This window comes from Panulirus ornatus, chromosome 29, assembly GCF_036320965.1.
Source record: "Panulirus ornatus isolate Po-2019 chromosome 29, ASM3632096v1, whole genome shotgun sequence".
NCBI classification, from domain to species: domain Eukaryota; kingdom Metazoa; phylum Arthropoda; class Malacostraca; order Decapoda; family Palinuridae; genus Panulirus; species Panulirus ornatus.
In genome coordinates this window covers 24,000,620-24,026,150 of record NC_092252.1, presented here as the reverse complement: position 1 = coordinate 24,026,150, position 25,531 = coordinate 24,000,620, and the positions used below count along the sequence as shown (strand labels likewise).

At 40.0% G+C, this 25,531-nt stretch overlaps 1 protein-coding gene across 14 annotated transcripts in view; it reads right to left on the bottom strand.

The window, feature by feature from the left end:
* LOC139758191 (SWI/SNF-related matrix-associated actin-dependent regulator of chromatin subfamily E member 1-like) overlaps positions 1–25,531 on the bottom strand; it is a 924,800-nt gene that overhangs the window by 417,510 nt on the left and 481,759 nt on the right. For 4 of the 14 annotated variants that reach the window (XM_071679409.1, XM_071679411.1, XM_071679415.1 and 1 more), the window contains exon 7: positions 11,329–11,404. The exons of the other annotated variants lie outside the window; for them this stretch is intronic. In XM_071679409.1, the coding sequence (XP_071535510.1) occupies positions 11,329–11,404 (76 nt within the window). The remainder of the gene's footprint in view (positions 1–11,328; positions 11,405–25,531) is intronic. 14 annotated transcript variants of the gene reach the window in all.

Genomic DNA, 25,531 nt, shown 5'->3' with positions numbered 1-25,531 from the left:
TGATGATACAGCGCTGGTGGCTGATTCGGGAGAAACTGCAGAAGGTGGTGACTGAATTTGTTAATGTGTGTGAAAGAAGAAAGCTATGAGTAAATGTGAATAAAAGCAAGGTTATTAGGTACAGTAGGGTTGAGGGACAAGTCAATTGGAAGGTAAGTTTGAATGGAGAAAAACTGAAGGAGGTGAAGTGTTTTAGACATCTGGGAGTGGATTTGGCAGCGGATGGAACCATGGAAGTGGAATCGAATCATAGGGTGGGGAGGGGTTAAAGTTCTGGGAGCACTGAAAAATGTGTGGAAGTCGAGAAACTTAACTTGGAAAGCAAAAATGGGTATGTTTGAAGGAGTAGTGGTTCCAACAATGTTATATGGTTGCGAGGTGTGGGCTATAGATGGAGTTGTGCAGAGGAGGGTGGATGTGCTGGAAATGAGATGTTTGAGGATAATATGTGGTGTGAGGTGGTTTGATTGAGTAAATAATGAAAGGGTAAGAGAGATGTGTGGTAATAAAGAGTGTGGTTGAGAGAGCATGAGAGGGTGTTTTGAAATGGTTAGGTCATATGGAGAGAATGAGTGAGGAAAGATTGACAAAGAGGTTATATGTGTCAGAGGTGGAGGGAACAAGGAGAAGTGGGAGACCAAATTGGAGGTGGAAAGATGGAGTGAAAAAAGATTTTGAGCGATCAGGGCCTGAACATGCAGGAGGGTGAAAGGTGTGCAAGGAATAGAGTGAACTGGACCGATGTGGTATACCGTGGTCGATGTGCTGTCAATGGATTGAACCAGGGCATGCGAACTATCTGGGGTAAACCATGGAAAGTTTTGTGGGGCCTGGATGTGGAAAGGGAGCTGTGGTTTCCATGCATTATACATGACAGCTAGAGACTGACTGTGAACGAATGTGGCCTTTGTTGTCTTTTCCTAGCTCTACTTCATGCACATGCAGGGGGAGGGGGTTTTCATTTTATGTGTGGCAGGGTGGCGACAGGAATGAATAAGGGCAGACAGTATGAATTATGTACATGTGTATATATGTATATGTCTGTGTGTGTTTTTATATGTATACATTTTTTTTTTTTTAATTTTCCAAAAGAAGGAACAGAGGGGGCCAGGTGAGGATACTCCAAAAAAGGCCCAGTCCTCTGTTCTTAACACTACCTTGCTAATGCGGGAAATGGCGAATAGTTTAAAAGAAAGAACATTGAGATGTATAGGTATGTATATGTGCATGCGTGGACGTGTATGTATATACATGTGTCTGTGGGTGGGTTGGGTCATTCTTTCATCTGTTTCCTTGCGCTACCTCACTAATGCGGGAGACAGTGACAAAGCAAAATATAAATAAATGAATATATATATATATATATATATATATATATATATATATATATATATATATATATATATATATATTGTCCCTGGGGATAGGGGAGAAAGAATACTTCCCACGTATTCCCTGCGTGACGTAGAAGGCGACCAAAAGGGGAGGGAGCGGGGGGCTGGAAATCCTCCCCTCTCTTTTTTTTTTATTTTCCAAAACAAGGAGCAGAGTGGGGCCAGGTGAGGATATTCCAAAAAAGGCCCAGTCATCTCTTCTTAGCGCTACCTCGCAAACGCGGGAAACAGCGACAAAGCAAAATAAATAAATAAATAGGGATGAGAGAGCTTGGGAAGTGAGTCAGTTGTTGTTCGCTGATGATACAGCGCTGGTGGCGGATTCATGTGAGAAACTGCAGAAGCTGGTGACGGAGTTTGGTAAAGTGTGTGGAAGAAGAAAGTTAAGAGTAAATGTGAATAAGAGCAAGGTTATTAGGTACAGTAGGGTTGAGGGTCAAGTCAATTGGGAGGTGAGTTTGAATGGAGAAAAACTGGAGGAAGTGAAGTGTTTTAGATATCTGGGAGTGGATCTGTCAGCGGATGGAACCATGGAAGCGGAAGTGGATCATAGGGTGGGGGAGGGGGCAAAAATTTTGGGAGCCTTGAAAAATGTGTGGAAGTCGAGAACATTATCCCGGAAAGCAAAAATGGGTATGTTTGAAGGAATAGTGGTTCCAACAATGTTGTATGGTTGCGAGGCGTGGGCTATGGATAGAGTTGTGCGCAGGAGGATGGATGCGCTGGAAATGAGATGTTTGAGGACAATGTGTGGTGTGAGGTGGTTTGATCGAGTAAGTAACGTAAGGGTAAGAGAGATGTGTGGAAATAAAAAGAGCGTGGTTGAGAGAGCAGAAGAGGGTGTTTTGAAGTGGTTTGGGCACATGGAGAGAATGAGTGAGGAAAGATTGACCAAGAGGATATATGTGTCGGAGGTGGAGGGAACGAGGAGAAGAGGGAGACCAAATTGGAGGTGGAAAGATGGAGTGAAAAGGATTTTGTGTGATCGGGGCCTGAACATGCAGGAGGGTGAAAGGAGGGCAAGGAATAGAGTGAATTGGAGCGATGTGGTATACAGGGGTTGACGTGCTGTCAGTGGATTGAATCAAGGCATGTGAAGCGTCCGGGGTAAACCATGGAAAGCTGTGTAGGTATGTATATTTGCGTGTGTGGACGTATGTATGTACATGTGTATGGGGGGGGTTGGGCCATTTCTTTCGTCTGTTTCCTTGCGCTACCTCGCAAACGCGGGAGACAGCGACGAGGTATAAAAAAAAAAAAAAAAAAAAAAAAATATATATATATATATATATATATATATATATATATATATATATATATATATATATATATATATATATATATATATCAAAAAGCCATGGTGACATCACACAGCTATGCCTAACACCTACATGTATCAAAAAATTTTGCTCAACTCTCCATCCACTTTTACAAATGCATTTTCTCCTCTATAGAAGGCCTTCACAGCATCCAACATGTGCCTCCTTACACCATACATCCTTAACGAATCCCCTAAAATATTCCATTTGACTCTGTCAGACACCCTCACTAGATCCATTATAACTTCATACAACCTTTTACCTCTAGCTAAATACTTTTCCATGGTCATCTTTACTACAAAAAGCTCCCCTTGCTTTTCACTTACTGTGCATTCAGTCACTTCCATTGCTCTATCAATCAACATTCTTACATACACTTTTCCTGGGATCCTCAACAGACTTATTTCCCTATAACTGCTACTTACAGCCTTAGCATCTTTTCCTCTGAATGAAGGAACAATAATAGCTTTCACTTAATCCTCAGGGACAACCTTCTGTTTCAATGTAAATTACATATCAGATGCATCCATTCTATCACACTTTCTCCTCCATCCTTCAGCATTTCAGCCCTAATCCCATCCATTCCAAGTGCTTTTCCTACCTTCAGCCTCATTACTGTCCTTCTTAGTTCCCTTTTTGTTACAGGCCATAGCACTTGTATCCTCTTCCTTCCATCCTCCATACTCATGCATGTAACAACTGCTGCCTCCCCTTCACCTACATTCATCAGTTCTTCAAAATACCCTTTCCATCTTTCTTTCACTTCCTCTTTTTGATTCAGCAACTCCTCTTCCTTACTTTTCACATTGACATTTCCACTCTTACATCCACCCCTTTCCTTTTTCACTTTCTTCCAGTATAGTTTCTTATTACCCTAAAACTTTTCACTTAACTTTTATTCCAAAATCTTCATCTACTCTTTCTTTGCTTTCCTCTATCAGCTTTCTATCATTCCACATACACATTTACATTTTCTTCCCTCCTCCTTTGCAGAACTTCCACTGGTACACTCCTATCAAGCAATCTACCATATGCCATTTTCTTTTCTTCAAAAGCATTTCTAATCTCTTCTGTCCACCATGCATTGCCCTTTTTATTCTTATATCTCACAACCTTGTATCCAATTACTAATTCTACAGCCTTTAATGATATTTCTCTGAACATTCTTAACATTTAATTCACACATGACTAAATTCCTACATTTACTACAATTCCATCAAAGCTTTCAGTTACCTTCCTTTCACACCCCTTCCTGCATTTTTCTGATTTGTCTTCTCACTTGCCAACACTTTTACCTCTCCATTCTTCCTTACACCATACCTCCACTTCTCCCTGAACCTCATCCCCACAAGTACTGCAAAATGGCCAGAGTCCCCAAAGAATCCTCTTATGACTCTAGCATCTAGTACAGCCTTTCTCAATCTTTCATCCACTGCCACACAGTTAATAAAAAACTTTTGCTCTTCTCTTCCATCATTCCTCATCCATGTACATCTGTGTATCATCTTGTGCTGAAAAAAGATGTTTGCAGGGAATAAACCTCTCAGCACAAACATCCACAAGATAACTCCCATTCCCATTTACTCCAGGCACCCCCCATTTACCAAATATCTCACCAATGTCACCACAACCAACTTCTGCATTCATATTACCCAATACAATCATGTTTCTCTCATTCTAAAAACTATTTATACAGTTATTGAAAATTTCTCCAAAAAAGCTTCATTTCATCCTTACCTTGCACAGTCTTCATATTCACAGGCACATATAGACATACCAATGCATACTTCACAATCCCAATCTTTCCTTTCACCCGTACTATTTTTGATCCATTCCATCCATGCTTTAACACACTCCCACACCCTTGGTGATAGCAGAATTGCACATCTTTCTTTCTCTATTCCCTGATAATTTTCACTCATTCCTGTCCATAACATATCTCCTTCCATGCCCTCCCATAATTTGCATTCATCATTTCCACACACCCTGCCCAAGGATATGGGTATCTCCAAGCCTTATGCTACTTCTTTTAAACCTCTCTACAAGCTCCCTTCTTTTACTCCATCAGTCATCCCATTAACATTCAGCAACATCACCCTTAGTCACTCATTTCTTTTAATCCTCAGCTTAAGTGGTAGACTCCAGTGCTGCTTCTTAGCCTTTTGTGCCTTACCCTTGACAGGGCACTGGCAGAGGGCAACTCCAGCGCAATGTTTCTCGGGGTAGTGAGGCTCCAAAACTCAAAAATCTAAAAAATGGCAGCGCATCTCAGGTGTTTGTCTAAATTCAAAAGGATTTCTCTGATGGAGCTGGGCAATGCCTCCCCCTTTAGTTCCTCCCCTATGAAGTGTACTGACAAAGTCACCACAAAAACGTGGGGTGAGACTTGGATACTCTACTAAAACTGAGAGTATCCCCTTGAAGTACTGTAATTCAACAACTTTCCCCAATTTTAAGCTCGTTTTTACTTTTCACAGTAGCAGCACCTACCTCATTGGTTACAATACTGCCACTGTGCGATCCCCAAGATTCAGGTATCCACCTTGTCCTAGTCCTTAAATTCACTTTTACAACCAAAAACATTCCCCCTACTAACTTTACATTTAGCATCTCCTTCCTGATCCTTTCATCTTTCCATCTATCAAACCTTCAATTGGATGTAAGAGCTAATACAGAAGAATTCTAACGAAAGTCAGCAGATCTGATTCTGCTTGCCCATACACAGTAAACTGGTTGCTAAAAGAGTTCTGGCTAGGGGACAACTGGCAATTCATATACCAACAATGATGAATACAAGACTTAGGATAACACTTAAGTTCCCACAAGGGTACCACATGAGGGATATGGAAACATGCAACAAGGTGGTGTGTTTATACGGAACAAAAACTAGAAAATAAGTATAAGCATCCAATTCACTAAAAAGAGAAGTGTCAAAAGAAAATATCTCTGACAATATAACTTATTTTGTGAACTGGTTTCTATAAGAGTTCTGGCTAAGGCCATGAACAACTGGCAACTCATACACTAACCAAGATGAATACGAGACAGAATAATGCAAAGTTCCTGCATGGGTACTGTATGATGGATAAAGAAACATATGTAACAAGGTGGTGTGTTTACACAGAACAAAAACTAGTTAATAAGTAAATGTATCCTGTTCACTAAAAAAGAAGTGTCAAAAGAAAATATCATCTCCTCTGACAAAATAACACACTCACAACTATCCAAGTTGCCACAGTGAATCAAAACCATCTTATGGAACAAGGCTGGATGAAAAAGTTAATGCCATCACTGAATAGCTAAAAAATCAAATCAAATTAACTAACAGCAAAAGAAGATTATGCTTTAAGGCACTGGTATATTAAGGTTGGCATATAGATTACAGCGAGTAGTAGGTTATCACATAATAAAACAACATTTCAACAATGAGAGCACTTGATAATCAATACAGGATGTGTAATACTAGTGCAAGAAAATATCACTAAGGAAAAAGGCTGATAATCATTTGTGCAATATCAGTACAATATAATCTAACCAGGACAGATGTTGATGACCACTTGAGCAGCTAGGTAGCTACACTGTCTCTAGCTGGGAATCACCTTAGCTAATAACAACTGTTAAAAATGACTTAAAATTTGGGAAAATCAGTTATGCAATATGGTCAGGGTATCAAGGGTTAAGCAGAGATCCTGACTAGATGTGCTACAATGAAGAGCATGACAAACACCTAATCAATAAAAATTTGTAGACCCCATGCATGGGCCTTAATGAATCTAAATTCAAAAGTTTCCTACTATTCAAAGTAACTTAATATGATTCAAAGGCCATCTTGTTTGTAGCATTATAAAATAGGAGCTCAACAGCTGGGTAGTTTGTAGATCAGATGACTATAAACAAGTGCTGAACAGCACATATGCTAGATATTTGGATGGTGGGCTGAAACAAGCTGCTCCTCAAGAGGATAAATGCAAGCAAGGTTTGTAAACAGAACAGCCAACTTGCAGGGACTATACAAGATGTTAGCAACATGGCATTGGTGGGCTGAAGCAGGAAGCATGAGACTGATGCATAACTAAGACAGAAAGAGGGACAATGCTGAGATAGCATTATATTTGTGTGAAAAATTCATATGACACAATTGCTGTAATTAATCCATCAGAGGTATTTCAAAATACTGGTGTGCTGCAACTGACTCTTGTGTTTATCCTGAAAAGTGTTTTTATCTTAGTTCATTATTTCCCAATAACATATGATGAATGGCTTTACAAGAGATTGCTTTGCAAATCAGAACTGCATAAAAGAGGGAAAGAAATATATGCATGGGTATGTGACTGGTTCAGTGACAGAGAGCAACATGTGGTTCTAAATGATGAGCCTATGGCTGGCTAAACATGACAAGTGGTGAACCACAGGGGCTAGTTAATAGTTCTATTCTTTTCATTTTGTACAATAATCATCCAGAATAAGGCCTTGAATCTAAGATCTCCATATCTGCTGATAATACAAAACAAGAAGCTAAAGCTATAAATGGCCAGGACTTTGAAATAATTCACAGAGATCTGAAAAAACTTGCAGAGTGATTACACAAACTGTTGATGAAATTTTATGAAGAAAAATGTAAAGTTATGTAATTTGAAAACATCAAACACTATACATGACTATCATACATTTGGAAATCTTTTAACAAAATATTTTAGAAGTATGGTTATTAGTTATAATATGAGTTATACTACACAGTTTCCAGCAACAAGTAAAAGAGGATATGAATCCTAGGTCTCACAGCTAGGAACATGCCTTGAAAACACAGGAAACAATTCTGACCCTTTTTGATGTTCTTGTAACACCACTCCATACATATGCAGTCCACTTCTAGTCCCCAAACTAAAAGAGGAGAAAACATGGGAACAATTACAAAGATAGTAACAAAACTGATTCTAACTCTGAGAAATTTGACACAGTACCTAGCAGCATGTAAGAAGGGAAAGTGAACCCCAGGTTTCATACACTGTCTAGAATTACAAAAAAAAAAAAAAAAAAAAGGATATGAATCCTAGGAATCATAAACTGCATTTTATCCATAGCATCTAGCAGCAAGTAAAAAAGGAAAAAAAATCTAGCTCTCATATTTAAGAACATGCCTTGAAAACACATGAAACAATTCTCACCCTTTCTGGTGTTCTTGTAACACCACCCCATAAATATGCAGTCCACTTCTGATCCCCAATCTACAACATGAAAAGACACTGGCACAAGTACAAAGACGGACAACAAAACTGATTCCAGACCTGAAAAATTTGACACAGTGTCTGGCAGCAAGTAACATAGGAAAAAGAATTCTAGAGTTCATCCACACTGTTTAGAAGCAAGTAATAAAAGCAAAAAATTAATCTAGGTATCATACACTGGGTTCCATACACAGTACCTAGCAGCAAGGAAAAAAAAAAAAGGAAATGAATTCTAGGCTTCATAGCTTGGAACATGACTTGAAAAAGAAAGAAAAAAAAAAGACACAATTCTGACCCTTTGCAATGCTCTAGTGAGAACACTCCATAAATATGCAGTCCAATTCCAGTACCTAAACTACAAGACAAGAAAACAGTGTAACAAATATGAAGAGAGGTAGCACAACCAATTCTAGTTCTGAAAACTTTGACATGTACTGAGAGTTAATCTTTTTTCTCTAATGAAGCACAGACTTTGTAGTGACCTAATAAAAGTGTTGCAAAATTTTCAACAAATCAGACATAGTAAAAGATGAAGATCTTTCTGTTATAAACTGAACTCTTGTTTATCTGTGACTCAATTAACCAGAAAGCCCAAAACAGCACCAACATTCAAATTTTCCCAACATGGATAAAAAACCCAAACAACAGTACCAATCAATCCCTACACAGTTATAACACTCAAAACAATAACACCATTAAGTTTTCCCTTCAGTTATCTGAGATATTGTCTGTACAGAAGAGGATTAATCTTCCTTAATTCAAAAACTATCTAATGAATGAATATTTCCTAGAAACCCCTTAACAGGAGAGCAAAACAATGATGTTTCTTGCCTCTCACTCCTCTCTCCTCAACCCATTTTTCACATTAGCTGAAGCAATACAAACATAGCATTTATAAATGAATCACTGAAAAAAAACACACACACACAAACACAGTTTGTTTTGATTCATAATAAGTAAATAAAAAATATGCACACCATTGCCAGATTTTCTACAGTAAATTATGGCACCAAAACTCCAGAACAGTTGTACAACCATTGCACATGATTTTCTAAATACTACGCAGTATGTACTTTAATCAATATCAGTGTACACCACAATTTTTCATAGGTCATGAAATTAAGAGATTAATAAACAAGTACTTCCTATAGTAAACATATATAATAATACTCAACTTACTGAATTACCTATGAATGCAAATGCTGTGGAGTCCACATAGTATTTGCCTGTCCATGCATCCAGGTTTAATGCAGCAGCAAAGTGCTATAATAATATATGAAGACATATTGATAAGTATGAGATCATCTTTATCTACAGTGTATTTAAGCAACACACAGAATGGTGGTTGAGAGAAAGTGTCAAGAAATATTTCCTAAGAATGTATGTGATGTGTAACACTAAGCCTAAGGTAAAGTTGGCTTCATTTAAAGTAATTTCTCTTCCAGTAACACTTTTCAGGAAAGAATATGGCATATCTATTGAAGAGCTCTTGTACAATTCCTATTTGCAATCAATAATTTTCTTGTTCTGTTTTAAATACATCTATTATTTCTATATATTTCTAAAAAGTCAGTTTTCATTCTCTCATCTCTGGAAAAAAATTTAAATGGAACCATCAAGCCCCAAGGTTGCAATTCAATAGTGAGTAAAAGATGCTTTGAATGCTCTGGGCCTGTACATACAATAGGATGTAAGGTATGTAAGGGATAGAGCTAGCTGGAGCAATATGGTTTAAAGGGAACGATGTGCTGTCAATAGCCCGAACATGGGCACATGAAGCGGTCGGGGAAACCATGTAACTGTCTGTGGGGTTGGATAGGGGCTCTGGTTTCGGTTATGATGCAATTTACTTCATAAATGAATAATCTTGAAGTCCCATGCCATGTTTAAAACCACTTTTCAATTCCTCATCCCAGACATAAAACAGGCAAACACATGAATGAACGAGGATACTGCATGCATTTCATCCACCCAATATCAAGGAAAACAGAACTTCTGGTAAATTAAATTCTGCAAGAACTATGACCAGTGACTGAAAAATGCATTAGGGTGGTCCTAAATCAAAGATGCAACTTGATGTCTGTTTAATGCACTGGCACTCCTGTGCAAAAAAAGTGTCAGCTGTAATGAGGCATTTGACTGATTTTTACCTACTGCATTACCACTTTCAGCATACTCTCAACCAGCCTGAGCCTCCCATGTTGATCAATGAAAACACTGGCAAGAATATCTTCAGCAGAAACTATTACTATAGAAGAAAAATTACAAAACAGTGGACCATAACACACAAATGATATTCTGCAAGCCCAAACAAATGACGTGCCTGTGATATGATGTGTTTAGTTGGATATCATCTGCTATGATAACAGCAGACATGGGTACCTACTTCTCACAAACATAACTGACACACTAAGAGAGTAGGTAATATATCACTAAACTTTTCCTTAAGCAAACATGGAACGACTTCTGCAATATCTCCTATCTTTCATAACTAACAACAATCATAATGGAGATCATCTCACTTTTGTATACAATAAACTAAACGTTAAACAATCTTTTCTAAGAAAATGCTTGGTACTGTAATTTGAGTACTGAAATATCTATACATATGTAAAAGTCCCTGGCATAATTTTAATCACATAACCCCAGAATCCCTATTACGAGGTTCCTACAGTTTCAATGTGATGCTTCAACTAACAGCAGGAAATAATGGACTTCTTTCCAAAGTTCCTTGATAAGAGTCAACTCCTTTTTGTCCAATGATGATGATATACTCTTGCCAAGGTGTCATTTCATCTGTGGTGCAACCACATGCAGACAAAATCCCTGGATTCAATTAGTAATACAATTACTAAAGTTGTCATATATGAAATAAAACCAGTTGCTGAATCTTGTTTCTAACTGCACTGATTAATTAATGGAATAACCTTACTATCCATGAATGAATGTATCCATTCAACTACAAAGAAGTACTTGTCATATGAAGAAAATTCTGCATGCATTCCCAAATTCTGATGCCACTGCTTTGATAAAAACTTTGATTTAACATGAAACTTAAAATTGCATACCAGATAAAAATAACCAAAAAGCAATACAGCATGGTAAGATATTCATCTGATGAAAGGCATCTCAGAATTTGGTGATAAAATAAAGCAGTCTAGGCATCTCAGAATTTGGTGATAAAATATAGCAGTCTATCAACATAAAGAACATGCTCAAGTTCAGGATGGCAAAGAACTCAAGATGCTGCCATTTTCCAAGGAATTCAAGATGCAGCCATTTTCCATCACACAAGTAAAAAAAAACCCTACGGTGCTGCAACCCTCAACAGGAGTATGGCTGTGCCATATTATGCGGTGCCTCAGCCCAACCTAACCTCCCACCACCTACCTTTGGACTTGGCTGCAAGATACTGCTGGTAAGCTGGAGAACTGTGATACGCCTCAAGAGCCTTAGTGTATTCCGCCTGCAAATCAGAGGGTGTCAGCACTCAACTTACCCACAGCCACTGTCTGTCAGCACGTAACTTACCCAGTGCCACTCATGATCTTGGCTGGTATAGAAGTATGTTTTTCGAGGCACTGAGTTGCACATTTTTTTTACGTTTTAAAAAATTTTTTTGACTGACATCTAAAGTTACTGATGTTCTTCATAAAAAAACTATATTCTTCATGCAATCATTTCTAGAACTTGTTATTCCTTCCAGACTTCATAACTACTCCCACAATCTTTAAATATTCTGATAAACCTATGTCAAAGAATTATGAATATACAAAAATTATAACATTAGGGAGCAACAGAACATTCTACAATAAGAATCTAATAACTAATTTACTGGTGCATGGCATGACATTGAAAAATGCTAAACGATAATAGCTCCATATTCTAAAACTGCCACACCATTATCAGTAAAAAAAAATTCAACTCAAAACCCTTCACTAACAAAATACATAGTGCTCTAATACTCTATGAAAAAGTGGGCAGTTAAAGAAAAAAAAAAAGCAAGCAAAGAAGTTATACCACTGTTAGGGATAAATTACTGTCTATAACTGTACCACACGATATGCAGGGGTTCCTCTTACAGAAGAAGGATAGGTAATATAACAGGATATTAAATATGCATGTGAATGACTCTTCCTCTGTATTCATGTTGAGTTTTATGAAACATTTAATCTGCGACAAAAATTTAGCTTCCTTTAATCAAAAACTGTCTCACTGTTAAAGCATAAAATCATTAAGTTGTAAAAATGGATAGAAAAGAATTTTTATGCCTGCATCTCAAAGCTTAAAAAGATGAGGGCACATTGCTTCACCTCCCATCCAAGTTCCATTTTGAACAACATATTACACGACCTCTAAAATCAATATATATTAGCAGTAACCTTAGCTCAAACAACCAAAATCATTAGTCACACAAGGTAAATAGAAAATAAGATATGTGTCCAACACCCACAAGTGTATGACAGTATCCCACTTAAGACCCTTTCTACCTGAAAATCAACCTGAAAATCAACGGATGAAACAAATACAAAGTTAACAAAGAGGATGGGCTGGTTTGCAGGAATATCCCTGGCTAACTCCTTCTACAGAGGTTATTCATTTTATTTATTAATTTTACTTTGTTGCTGTCTCCCGTGTTAGCGAGGAAGCGCAAGGAAATAGACAAAAGAATGACCCAACCCACCCACATACACATGTATATACATACAAGTCCACACATGCAAATATACATACCTACACATCTCAACGTATACATATATATACACACAGACATATACATATCTACACATGTACATAATTCATACTGTCTGCCTTTATTCATTCCCATCGCCACCCCGCCACACATGAAATAACAACCCCCATCCCCCGCATGTGCACAAGGTAATGCTAGGAAAAGACAACAAAGGCCACATTAGTTCATCCTCAGTCTCTAGCTGTCATGTATAATGCACTGAAACCACAGCTCCCTTTCCGGATCCAGGCCCCACAGAACTTTCCATGGCTTTCCCCGGATGATTCACATGCCCTGGTTCAGTCCATTGACAGCACATCAACCCCAGTATACCGCATCGTTCCAATTCACACTAATCCTTGCATGCCTTTCATCCTCCTGCATGTTCAGGCCCCAATCACTCAAAATCTTTTTCAATCCATCTTTCCACCTCCAATTTGGTCTCCCACTTCTCATTCTCTCCACCTCTGAGACATATATCCTCTTTGCCAATCTTTCCTCACTCATTCTCTCCATGTGACCAAACCATTTCAATACACCCTCTTCTGCTCTCTCAACCACACTCATTTTATTACCACTCATCTCTCTTACCCTTTCATTACTTACTCGATCAAACAACCTCACACCACATACTGTCCTCAAACATCTCATTTCCAGCACATCCACCCTCCTCCGAACAACCCTATCTATAGCCCATGCCTGGCAACCATATAACATTGTTGGAACCACTATTCCCTTACACATACCCACTTTTGCTTTCCGAGATAATGTTCTTGCCTTCCACATATTCTTCAACGTTTCCAGAACCTTCGCTCCCTCCCCCACCCTGTGACTCACTTCTGCTTCAGTGGTTCCATCCGCTGCCAAATCCACTCCCAGACATCTAAAACACTTCAATTCTTCCAGTTTTTCTCCATTCAAACTTACCTCCCAATTGACTTGCTCCTCAACCCTACAGTACCTATAAACCTTGCTCTTACTTACATTTGCTCTCAGTTTTCTTCTATCACACATTTTCCCAAACTGTTACCAACTTCAGCAGTTTCTCATCCATATCAGCCACCAGCGCTGTATCAACAGCGAACAACAACAGAATCATTTCCCAAGCCCTCTCATCCACAACAGACTGCATAGTTGCTCCTCTCTCCAAAACTCTTGCATTCACCTCCCTAACAACCCCATCCATAAACAAATTAAACAACCATGGAGACATCAGCACCCCTGCCACAAACCTACATTCACTGGGAACCAATCACTTTCCTCTCTTCCTACTCATGCACATGCCTTACATCCTCGATAAAAACTTTTCACTGCTTCTAGCAACAAGCCTCCCATACCATATACTCTTAATACCATCCACAGAGCATTTCTATCAACTCTATCATATGCCTTATCCAGATCCATAAATACATTTGTTTTTCTAAATGTTTCTCACATACATTCTTCAAAGCAAACACCTGATCCATACATCCTCCACCACTTCTGAAACCACACTGCTGATGCTCAATCTGATGCTCTGTACATGAATTCTCCCTCTCAATCAGTACCCTCCCATATAATTTCCCAGGAATACTCAACAAACTTATACCTCTGTAATTTGAACACTCACCTTTATCCCCTTTGCCTTTGTAAAATGTCACTATGCATGCATTCCACCAATATACTGTATATCCCTGGGGATAGGGAGGAAAGGATACTTCCATGTATACCCTACGTGTCATAGAAGGCGACTAAAGGGGGTGGAAGCAGGGAGCTAGAAAACCTCCCCTACTTGTATTTAACTTTCTAAAGGGGGGAAACAGAAGAAGGAATCAAGTGGGGAGTGCTCATCCTCCTCAAAGGTTCAGATTAGGATGTTTAAATGTGAGTGGATGTAACCAAGATGAGAAAAAAGTAGAGATATGTAGTATGTTTGAGGAAAGGAACCAGGATATTTAGGCTATAAGTGAAAAGAAGCTCAAGGGTAAAGGGGAAGAGTGGTTTGGGAATGTCTTGGGAGTAAAGTCAGGGGTTGGTGACAGGACAAGAGCAAAGGAAGGAGTAGTACTACTCCTGAAGCAGGAGTTGTGGGAGAATGTGATACAGTGTAAGAAAGTAAACTCAAGATTCATATGAGTAAAACTGAAAGTGGATGGAGAGAGATGGGTGATTACTGGTGCCTATACACCTGGTCCTGAGAAGAAAGATCATGAGAAGCAAGTATTTTGGGAGCAGCTGAGTGAGTGTGTTAGCAGCTTTGATGCACAAGACTGAGTTTTAGGGATGTGTGATTTGAATACAAAGGTGAGTAATGTGGCAGGTGAGGGTATAATTGGTGTACATGGAGTGTTCAGTTTTGTAAATGGAAATAGTGAAGAGCTTGTAGATTTATATGCTGAAAAAGGAGTTATTTTTATTTATTTATTTATTTTGCTTTGTCGCTGTCTCCCACGTTAGCGAGGTAGCGCAAGGAAATAGATGAAAGAATGGCCCAACCCACCCACATACACGTGTATACATACACGTCCACACACGCAAATTTACATACCTATACATCTCAGCGTGTACATATATATACACACAGACATATATACACATATACATAATTCATACTGTCTGCCTTTATTTATTCCCATCGCCACCCTGCCACACATGAAATAATAACCCCCTCCCCCCTCATGTGTGCGAGGTAGAGCTAGGAAAAGACAACAAAGGCCGCATTCGTTCACACTCAGTCTCTAGCTGTCATGTAATAATGCACCGAAACCACAGCTCCATTTCCACATCCAGGCCCCACACAACTTTCCATGGTTTACCCCAGACGCTTCACATGCCCTGGTTCAATCCACTGACAGCACGTCGACCCCGGTATACCACATCATTCCAATTCACTCTATTCCTTGCACGCCTTTCACCCTCCTGCATGTTCAGGCCCCGATCACTCAAAATCTTTTTCACTCTATCCTTCCACCTCCAATTTGGTCTCCCACTTCTCCTCGTTTCCTCCACCTCTGACACATATATCCTCTTGGTCTATCTTTCCTCACTCATTCTCTCCATGTGCCCAAACCATTTCAAAACACCCTCTTCTGCTCTCTCAACCACACTCTTTTTATTATCACACATCTCTCTTACCCTATTATTACTTGCTCAGTCAAACCACCTCACACCTCATATTGTCCTCAAACATCTCATTTCCAGCACATCCACCCTCCTCTGCACAACTCTATCTACAACCCACACCTTGCAACCATATAACATTGTTGGAACCACTATTCCTTCAAACATACCCATTTTTGCTTTCCGAGATAATGTTCTCGACTTCCACACATTCTTCAATGCTCCCAGAACTTTCGCCTCCTACTCCACCCTATGCTTCACTTTCGCTTCCATGGTTCCATCTGCTGCCAAATCCACCCCCAGATATCTAAAACAATTCACTTCCTCCACTTTTTCTCCATTCAAACGTACCTCCCAACTGACTTGTCCCTCAACCCTACTGTACCTAATAACCTTGCTCTTATTCACATTTACCCTCAGCTTTCTTCTCTCACACACTTTACCAAACTGAGTCACTAGCTGCTGCAGTTTCTCACATGAATCAGCCACCAGTGCTGTATCATCAGCAAACAACAACTGACTCACTTCCCATGCTCTCTCATCCTCAACAGATTGCATACTTGTCCCTCTTTCCAAAACTCTTGCATTCACCTCCCTAACAACCCCATCCATAAACAAATTAAACAACCGTGGAGACATCACACATCCCTGCCGCAAACCTCACACATCCCTGCCGCAAACCTACATTCACTGAGAACCAATCACTTTCCTCTCTTCCTACACGTACACATGCCTTACATCCTCGATAAAAACTTTTCACTGCTTCTAACAACTTGCCTCCCACACCGTATATTCTTAATACCTTCCACAGAGCAATCTCTATCAACTCTATCATATGCCTTCTCCAGATCCATAAATACCACATACAAATCCATTTGCTTTTCTAAGGAGTTGTCATTGGGAATACTTGGTTTAAAAAGAGATATACATAAGTATATGTATGTAAGTTGGAGAGATGGCCAGAGAGCATTACTGGATTACGTGTCAATTGATAAGCATGTGAAAGAGACACTTTTGGATGTTAATATGCTGAGAGGGGCATCTGGAGGGATGTCTGATCATTATCTTGTGTAGGTGAAGAGTTGTATATGTTTTCAGAAAAGAAAAGAGAATTTTGGGGTGAAAAGAGTGGTGAAAGTTAGTGAGCTTTGAAATAAGACTTGTGTGAGAAAGTACCAGGAGAGACTGAGTGCAGAATGCAAAAGGTGAGAACAAATGACATAAGGGGAGTGGGAGAAGAATGAGATGTATTTAGGGAAGCAGTGATGGCTTGCACAAAAGATGCTTGTGGCATGAGAAGCATGGGAGATGGGCAGATTAGAAAGGATAGTGAGTAGTGGAATGAAGAAGTAAGATTGTTAGTGAAAGAGAAGAGAGAGTCATTTGGATGATTTTTGCAGGGAACTAGTGCAAATGACTGAGAGATGTATAAAATAAAGCAGCAGGATGTCATGAGAAAGGTGCAAGAGGTGAAAAAGAGGGCAAATAAGAGCTGGGGTGAAGGGGTATCAGTATATTTTAGGGAAAATAAATAGATGTTTCGGAATTAATTAAATAAAGTGCATAAGACAAGAGAACAAATGGGAACATCAGTGAAGGAGGTTAATGGGGAGGTAATAACAAGTAGTGGTGAAGTAATAAGGAAATGGAGTGAGTGTTTTGAAGGTTTATTGAGTGCATTTGATGATAGAGAGGCAGATATAAGGTATTTTGGTTGAGGTGGTGTGCGAAATGATAGGGTCAGGGAGAATGGTTTGGTAAATAAGAGATGAGGTAGTGAAAGCTTTGCAGAAGATGAAAACCAGCAAGGTGGCAGGTTGTATTGGCGGGATGGTATTGCAGTGGAATTTATCAAAAAAGGGGGTGACTGCATTACTGATTGGTTGGTAAGGATATTCAATGTATGTATAGTTCTTGGCAAAGTGATTGAGGATTGGCGGAATGCATGCATAGTGCCGTTGTACAGGGGCAAGGGGGATGTGTATGAGTGTTCAAATTACAGAGGTTTGTTGAGTATTCCTAAAAAATTATATGGGAGGGTATTGATTGAGAGGGTAAAGGCATGCAAAGAGCATCAGATTGGGGAAGAGCAGTATGATTCAAGAAGTGGCAGAGGATGTGTAGATCAGGTGTATGTTTTGAAGAATGTATGTGAGAAATACTAAGAAAAAAAGATGCATTTGTATGTAGCATTTATGGATCTGGAAAAGGCATATGATAGGATTCACAGAGATGTTTTGTGGAAGACACAAAGAGCATATGGTGTAGGAGATGAGTTGCTGGAAGCAGTGAAAAGTTTTTACCAAGGATGTAAGGCATGTGGACGAGTAGGAAGAGAGGAAAGTGATTGGTTCTCAGTGACAGCCGGTTTGTGGCAGGGATGCGTGATGTCTCCATGGCTGTTTAATTTGTTTATAGATGGGGTTGTTGGGGAGGTGAATGCAAGAGTTTTAGAGAGAGGGGCAACAATGCAGTCTGTTGTGGATGAAAGGGCTTGGGAAGTGAGTCAGCTGCTGCTTGCTGATGATTACGCACTGGTGGCTGATTCTGGTGACAAACTGCAGAAGGTGGTGACTGATTTTGGTAAAGTGTGCGAAAGAAGAAACCTGTGAGTAAATGAAAATAAGAGCACAGTTATTAGGTTCAGTAGGGTTTCGGGACAAGTTAATTGGGAGGTAAGTTCGAATGAAGAAAAACTGGAGGTAATGAAGTGTTTTAGATATCTGGAAGTGGATTTAGCAACGGATGGAACCATGGAACTGGAGGTGAGTCACAAGGTGGGGGAGGAGGCGAACGTTCTGGGAGTGTTGAAGAATGTGCGGAAGGCGAGAACATTATCTTCGTAAGCATAAATGGGTATGTTTAAAGGAATAGCGGTTCCAACAATGTTATATGGCTGTGAGGCATGGGCTATAGATAGGGTTCTGTGGAGGTGGGTGGATGTGCTGGAAATGAAATATCTGAGCACAATATGTGGTGTGAGGTGGTTTGATTGAGTAAGTAATGAAAGGGTAAGAGAGATGTGTTCTAATAAAAACAGTGTGGTTGAGAGAGCTAAAATGGGTGTGTTGAAATGGTTTGGTCACATGGAAAAAATGAGTGAGGAAAGATTGATAAAGAGGATACATGTGTTAGAGGTAGAGGAAATGAGGAAAGGTGGGAAACCAAATTGGAGGTGGAAGGATGGAGTGAAAAAGACTTTGAGCAGTCGGGGCCTAAACATACTGGAGGGTGAAAGGAATAGAGTGAATTGGAACAATCTGGTATACCAGGGTGGACATGCTGTCAATGGATGTGAAGCGTCTGGGGAAACAATGGAAAGTTTTGTGGGACCTGGATGTGGAAAGGGAGCTGTGGTATCAGTGCATTATACAGGATAGCTAGAGACTGAGTGTGAATGAATGTGGCCTTTTTGTCTTTTCCTAGTGTCACCTCGCACATGTGAGGGGGGAGAGAGGGGGCCATTTCATGTGAGGTGGATTGGTGGCAGGAATGGATGAAGGCAGCATGTATGAATATGTACATGTGCATATATGTTTAAGTCTGTGTATACATATGTATGTATATGTTGAAATGTATAGGTATGTATATAAGTGTGTGTGAGTGTTTATGTATATACATGAGTATGTGGGAGGGTTGGGCCATTCTTTCATCTCTTTCCTTGCCCTACCTCGCTAATGCGGTAGACAGCGACAAAGTATGATTAAAAATTAAATAATGCATATATATTTATATGCATATAATAATACATATATATATATATATATATATATATGGGGACAGGGGAGAAAGAATACTTCCCACGTATTCCCTGCGTGTCGTAGAAGGCGACTAAAAGCGAAGGGAGCGGGGAGCTGGAAATCCTCCCCTCTGGTTTTTTTTAATTTTCCAAAAGAAGGGACAGAGAAGGGGGCCAGGTGAGGATATTCCCTCAAAGGTCCAGTCCTCTGTTCTTAACGCTACCTCGCTAATGCGGGAAATGGCGAATAGTATAAAAAAAAATATATATATATATATATATATATATATTATTATTTATTTTTTTATTATACTTTGTCGCTGTCTCCCGCGTTTGCGAGGTAGCGCAAGGAAACAGACGAAAGAAATGGCCCAACCCCCCCCCATACACATGTATATACATACGTCCACACACGCAAATATACATACCTAAACAGCTTTCCATGGTTTACCCCAGACGCTTCACATGCCCTGCTTCAATCCACTGACAGCACGTCAACCCCGGTATACCACATCGCTCCAATTCACTCTATTCCTTGCCCTCCTTTCACCCTCCTGCATGTTCAGGCCCCCATCACACAAAATCTTTTTCACTCCATCTTTCCACCTCCAATTTGGTCTCCCTCTTCTCCTTGTTCCCTCCACCTCCGACACATATATCCTCTTGGTCAATCTTTCCTCACTCATCCTCTCCATGTGCCCAAACCACTTCAAAACACCCTCTTCTGCTCTTTCAACCACGCTCTTTTTATTTCCACACATCTCTCTTACCCTTACGTATATATATATATATATATATATATATATATATATATATATATATATATATATATATATATATATATATATATTACCCCTGGGGATAGGGGAGAAAGAATACTTCCCACGTATTCCCTGCGTGTCGTAGAAGGCGACTAAAAGGGGAGGGAGCGGGGGGCTGGAAATCATCCCCTCTTTTTTTTTTTTTTTTTTTCTTTTTTTTTTTTCCAAAAGAAGGAACAGAGAAGGGGGCCAGGTGAGGATATTCCCTCAGAGGCCCAGTCCTCTGTTCTTAACGCTACCTTGCTAACGCAGGAAATGGCGAATAGTTTGAAAAAAAAAAAAAAAAAAATATATATATATATATATATATATATATATATATATATATATATATATATATATATATATATATATATATATATTGGTATACATGGGGTGTTCAGTGTTGTAAATGGAAATGGTGAAGAGCTTGTAGATTTATGTGCTGAAAAAGGACTGGTGATTGGGAATACCTGGTTTAAAAAGCAAGATATACATAAGTATACGTATGTAAGTAGGAGAGATGGCCAGAGAGCGTTATTGGATTACGTGTTGACAGGTGCGCGAAAGAGAGACTTTTGGATGTTAATGTGCTGAGAGGTGCAACTGGAGGGATGTCTGATCATTATCTTGTGGAGGCTAAGGTGAAGATTTGTATGGGTTTTCAGAAAAGAAGAGTGAATGTTGGCGTGAAGAGTGTGGTGAGAGTAAGTAAGCTTGGGAAGGAGACTTGTGTGAGGAAGTACCAGGAGAGACTGAGTACAGAATGGAAAAGGTGAGAACAATGGAAGTAAGGGGAGTGGGAGAGGAATGGGATGTATTTAGGGAATCAGTGATGGAGTGCGCAAAAGATGCTCGTGGCATGAGAAGCGTGGGAGGTGGGTTAAGTAGAAAGGGTAGTGAGTGGTGGGATGAAGAAGTAAGATTATTAGTGAAAGAGAAGAGAGAGGCATTTGGACAATTTTTGCAGGGAAAAAATGAAATTGAGTGGGAGATGTATAAAAGAAAGAGACAGGAGGTCAAGAGAAAGGTGCAAGAGGTGAAAAAGAGGGCAAATGAGAGTTGGAGTGAGAGAGCATCATTAAATTTTAGGGAGAATAAAAAGATATTCTGGAGGGAGGTAAATAAAGTGCGTAAGACAAGGGAGCAAATGGGAACTTCAGTGAAGGGCGCTAATGGGGAGGTGATAACAAGTAGTGGTGATGTAAGAAGGAGATGGAGTGAGTATTTTGAAGGTTTGTTGAATGTGTTTGATGATAGAGTGGCAGATATAGGGTGTTTTGGTCGAGGTGGTGTGCAAAGTGAGAGGGTTAGGGAAAATGATTTGGTAAACAGAGAAGAGTTGTAAAAGCTTTGCAGAAGATGAAAGCCGGCAAGGCAGCAGGTTTGGATGGTATTGCAGTGGAATCTATTAAAAAAGGGGGTGACTGTATTGTTGACTGGTTGGTAAGATTATTTAATGTATGTATGACTCATGGTGAGGTGCCTGAGGTTTGGCGGAATGCATGCATAGTGCTATTGTACAAAGGCAAAGGGGATAAGAGTGAGTGCTCAAATTACGGAGGTATAAGTTTGTTAAGTATTCCTGGTAAATTATATAGGAGGGTATTGATTGAGAGGGTGAAGGCATGTACAGAGCATCAGATTGGGGAAGAGCAGTGTGGTTTCAGAAGTGGTAGAGGATGTGTGGATCAGGTGTTTGCTTTGAAGAATGTATGTGAGAAATACTTAGAAAAGCAAATGGATTTGTATGTAGCATTTATGGATCTGGAGAAGGCATATGATAGAGTTGATAGAGATGCTCTGTGGAAGGTATTAAGAATATATGGTGTGGGAGGCAAGTTGTAAGAAGCAGTGAAAAGTTTTTATCGAGGATGTAAGGCATGTGTACTTGTAGGAAGAGAGGAAAGTGATTGGTTCTCAGTGAATGTAGGTTTGCGGCAGGGATGTGTGATGTCTCCATGGTTGTTTAATTTGTTTATGGATGGGGTTGTTAGGGAGGTGAATGCAAGAGTTTTGGAAAGAGGGGCAAGTATGAAGTCTGTTGTGAATAAGAGAGCTTGGGAAGTGAGTCAGTTGTTGTTCGCTGATGATACAGCGCTGGTGGCTGATTCATGTGAGAAACTGCAGAAGCTGGTGACTGAGTTTGGTAAAGTGTGTGAAAGAAGAAAGTTAAGAGTAAATGTGAATAAGAGCAAGATTATTAGGTGCAGTAGGGTTGAGGGTCAAGTCAATTGGGAGGTAAGTTTGAATGGAGAAAAACTGGAGGAAGTAAAGTGTTTTAGATATCTGGGAGTGGATCTGGCAGTGGATGGTATCATGGAAGTAGAAGTGAATCATAGGGTGGGGGAGGGGGCGAAAATCCTGGGAGCCTTGAAGAATGTGTGGAAGTCGAGAACATTATCTCGGAAAGCAAAAATGGGTATGTTTGAAGGAATAGTTGTTCCAACAATGTTGTATGGTTGCGAGGCATGGGCTATGGATAGAGTTGTGCGCAGGAGGGTGGATGTTCTGCAAATGAGATCTTTCAGGGCAATGTGTGGTGTGAGGTGGTTTGATCGAGTAAGTAATGTAAGGGTAAGAGAGATGTGTGGAAATAAAAAGAGCGTGGTTGAGAGAGCAGAAGAGGGTGTTTTGAAATGGTTTGGGCACATGGAGAGAATGAGTGAGGAAAGATTGACCAAGAGGATATATGTGTCGGAGGTGGAGGGAATGAGGAGAAGTGGGAGACCAAATTGGAGGTGGAAAGATGGAGTGAAAAAGATTTTGAGTGATCGGGGCCTGAACATGCAGGAGGGTGAAAGGCGGGCAAGGAATAGAGTGAATTGGATCGATGTGGTATACCGGGGTTGATGTGCCGTCAGTGGATTGAATCAGGGCATGTGAAGCGTCTGGGGTAAACCATGGAAAGTGGTGTGGGGCCTGGATGTGGAAAGGGAGCTGTGGTTTCGGGCATTATTGCATTATACTTCCCACGCATTCCTCATGTGTCGTACAAGGCGACTATAGGGGACGGGAGCGGGGGGCTAGAAACCCTCCCCTCCTTGTATTTCAACTTTATAAAAGGGGAAACAGAAGGAGTCACGCGGGGAGTGTTCATCTTCGAAGGCTCAGATTGGGGTGTCTGTGTGTGGATGTAACCAAGATGAGAAAAAAAGAGATAGGCAGTATGTTTGAGGAAAGCAGCCTGGATGTTTTGGCTCTGAGTGAAACAAAGCTCAAGGGTAAAGGGGAAGAGTGGTTTGGGAATGTCTTGGGAGTAAAGTCAGGGGTTAATGACTGGACAAGAGCAAGAGAAGAAGTAGCACTACTACTGAAACAGGAGTGGTGGGAGTATGTGATAGAGTGTAAGAATGTAAACTTTAGATTGATATGGGTAAAACTGAAACTGGATGGAGAGAGATTGGGTGATTATTGGTGCATATGCAGCTGGGCATGAGAAGAAAGATCATGAGAGGGAAGTGTTTTGGGAGCAGCTGTATGAGTGTGTTAGTAGTTTTGATGCACGAGACTGGGTTATAGTGATGAATGATTTGAATGCAAAGGTGAGTAATGTGGCAGTTGAGGGAATAATTGGTGTACAAGAGGTGTTCAGTGTTGTAAATGGAAATGGTAAAGAGCTTGTAGATTTATGTGCTGAAAAAGGACTGGTGAATGGGAATACCTGATTCAAAAAGAATGATATACATAAGTATATGTATGTAAGTAGGAGAGATGGTCAGAGGGCGTTATTGGATTACGTGTTAATTGATAGGCGCGCGAAAGAGAGACTTTGGAATGTTAATGTGCTGAGAGGTGCAACTGGAGGGATGTCAGATCATTATCTCGTGGAGGCTAAGGTGAAGATTTGTATAGATTTTCAGAAAAGAAGAGAGAATGATGAGGTGAAAAGAGTAGTGAGAAAAAGTGGGCATGGGAAGGAGACTTGTGTGAGGAAGTACCATGAAAGACTGAGTAAAGAAGGAGAAAAGGTGAGAACAAAGGACATAAGGGGACTCAGTGGGGGAGGAATGGGATATATTTAGGGAAGCGATGATGGCTTTCGCAAAAGATGCTTGTGGCATGAGAAGAGTGGGAGGTGGGCAGATTACAAAGGGTAGTGAGTGGTGGGATGAAGAAGTAAGATTATTTGTGAAAGAGAAGAGAGAGGTATTTGGACAATTTTTGACAGGGAAATAATGCAAATGACTGGGAGATATATAAAAGAAAGAGGCAGGAGGTCAAGAGAAAGGCACAAGAGGTGAAAAAGAGGGCAAATAAAAGTAAAGGTGAGAGAGTATCATTAAATTTTAGGGAGAATAAAAAGATGTTTTGGATGGAGGTAAATAAAGTGCATAAGACAAGGGATCAAAGGGAACTTCAGTGAAGGGGGCTAATGGGGAGGTGATAAGTAGTGGTGATGTGAGAAGATGGAGTGAGTATTTTGAAAGTTTGTTGAATGTGATTGATGATAGAGTGGCAGATATAGGGTGTTTTGGTCGAGGTGGTATGTAAAGTGAGAGGGTAAGGGAAAATGATTTGGTAAACAGAGAGGAGGCAGTAAAAGCTTTGCGGAAGATGAAAGCCAGCAAGGCAGCGGGTTTGGATGGTCTTGCAGTGGAATTATTTGAAAAATGGGGTGACTGTATTGTTGACTGGTTGGTAAGGTTATTTAATGTATGTATGACTCATAGTGAGGTGCCTGAGGATTGGCAGAATGCTTGCATAGTGCCATTGTACAAAGGCAAAGGGGATAAAAGTGACTGCTCAAATTACAGAGGTATAAGTTTGTTGAGAATTCCCGGGAAATTATAAGGGAGGGTATTGATTGAGAGTGTGAAGGCATGTGCAGAGCATCAGATTGGGGAAGAGCAGTGTGGTTTCAGAAGTGGTAGAGGATGTGTGGATCAGGTGTTTGCTTTGAAGAATGTATGTGAGAAATACTTAGAAAAGCAAATGGATTTGTATGTAGCATTTACGGATCTGGAGAAGGCATATGATAGAAATGAGAGAGATGCTCCGTGGAAGGTATTAAGAATATATGGTGTGGGAGGCAAGGTGTTAGAAGAAGTGAAAAGTTTTTATTGCGGCTGTAAAGCATGTGGACGTGTAGGAAGAGAGGAAAGTGATTGGTTCTCAGTGAATGTAGGTTTGTGGCAGGGGTGTTTGATGTCTCCATGGTTGTTTAATTTGTTTATGGAAGGGGTTGTTAGGGTGGTGAATGCAAGAGTTTTGAAAAGAGGA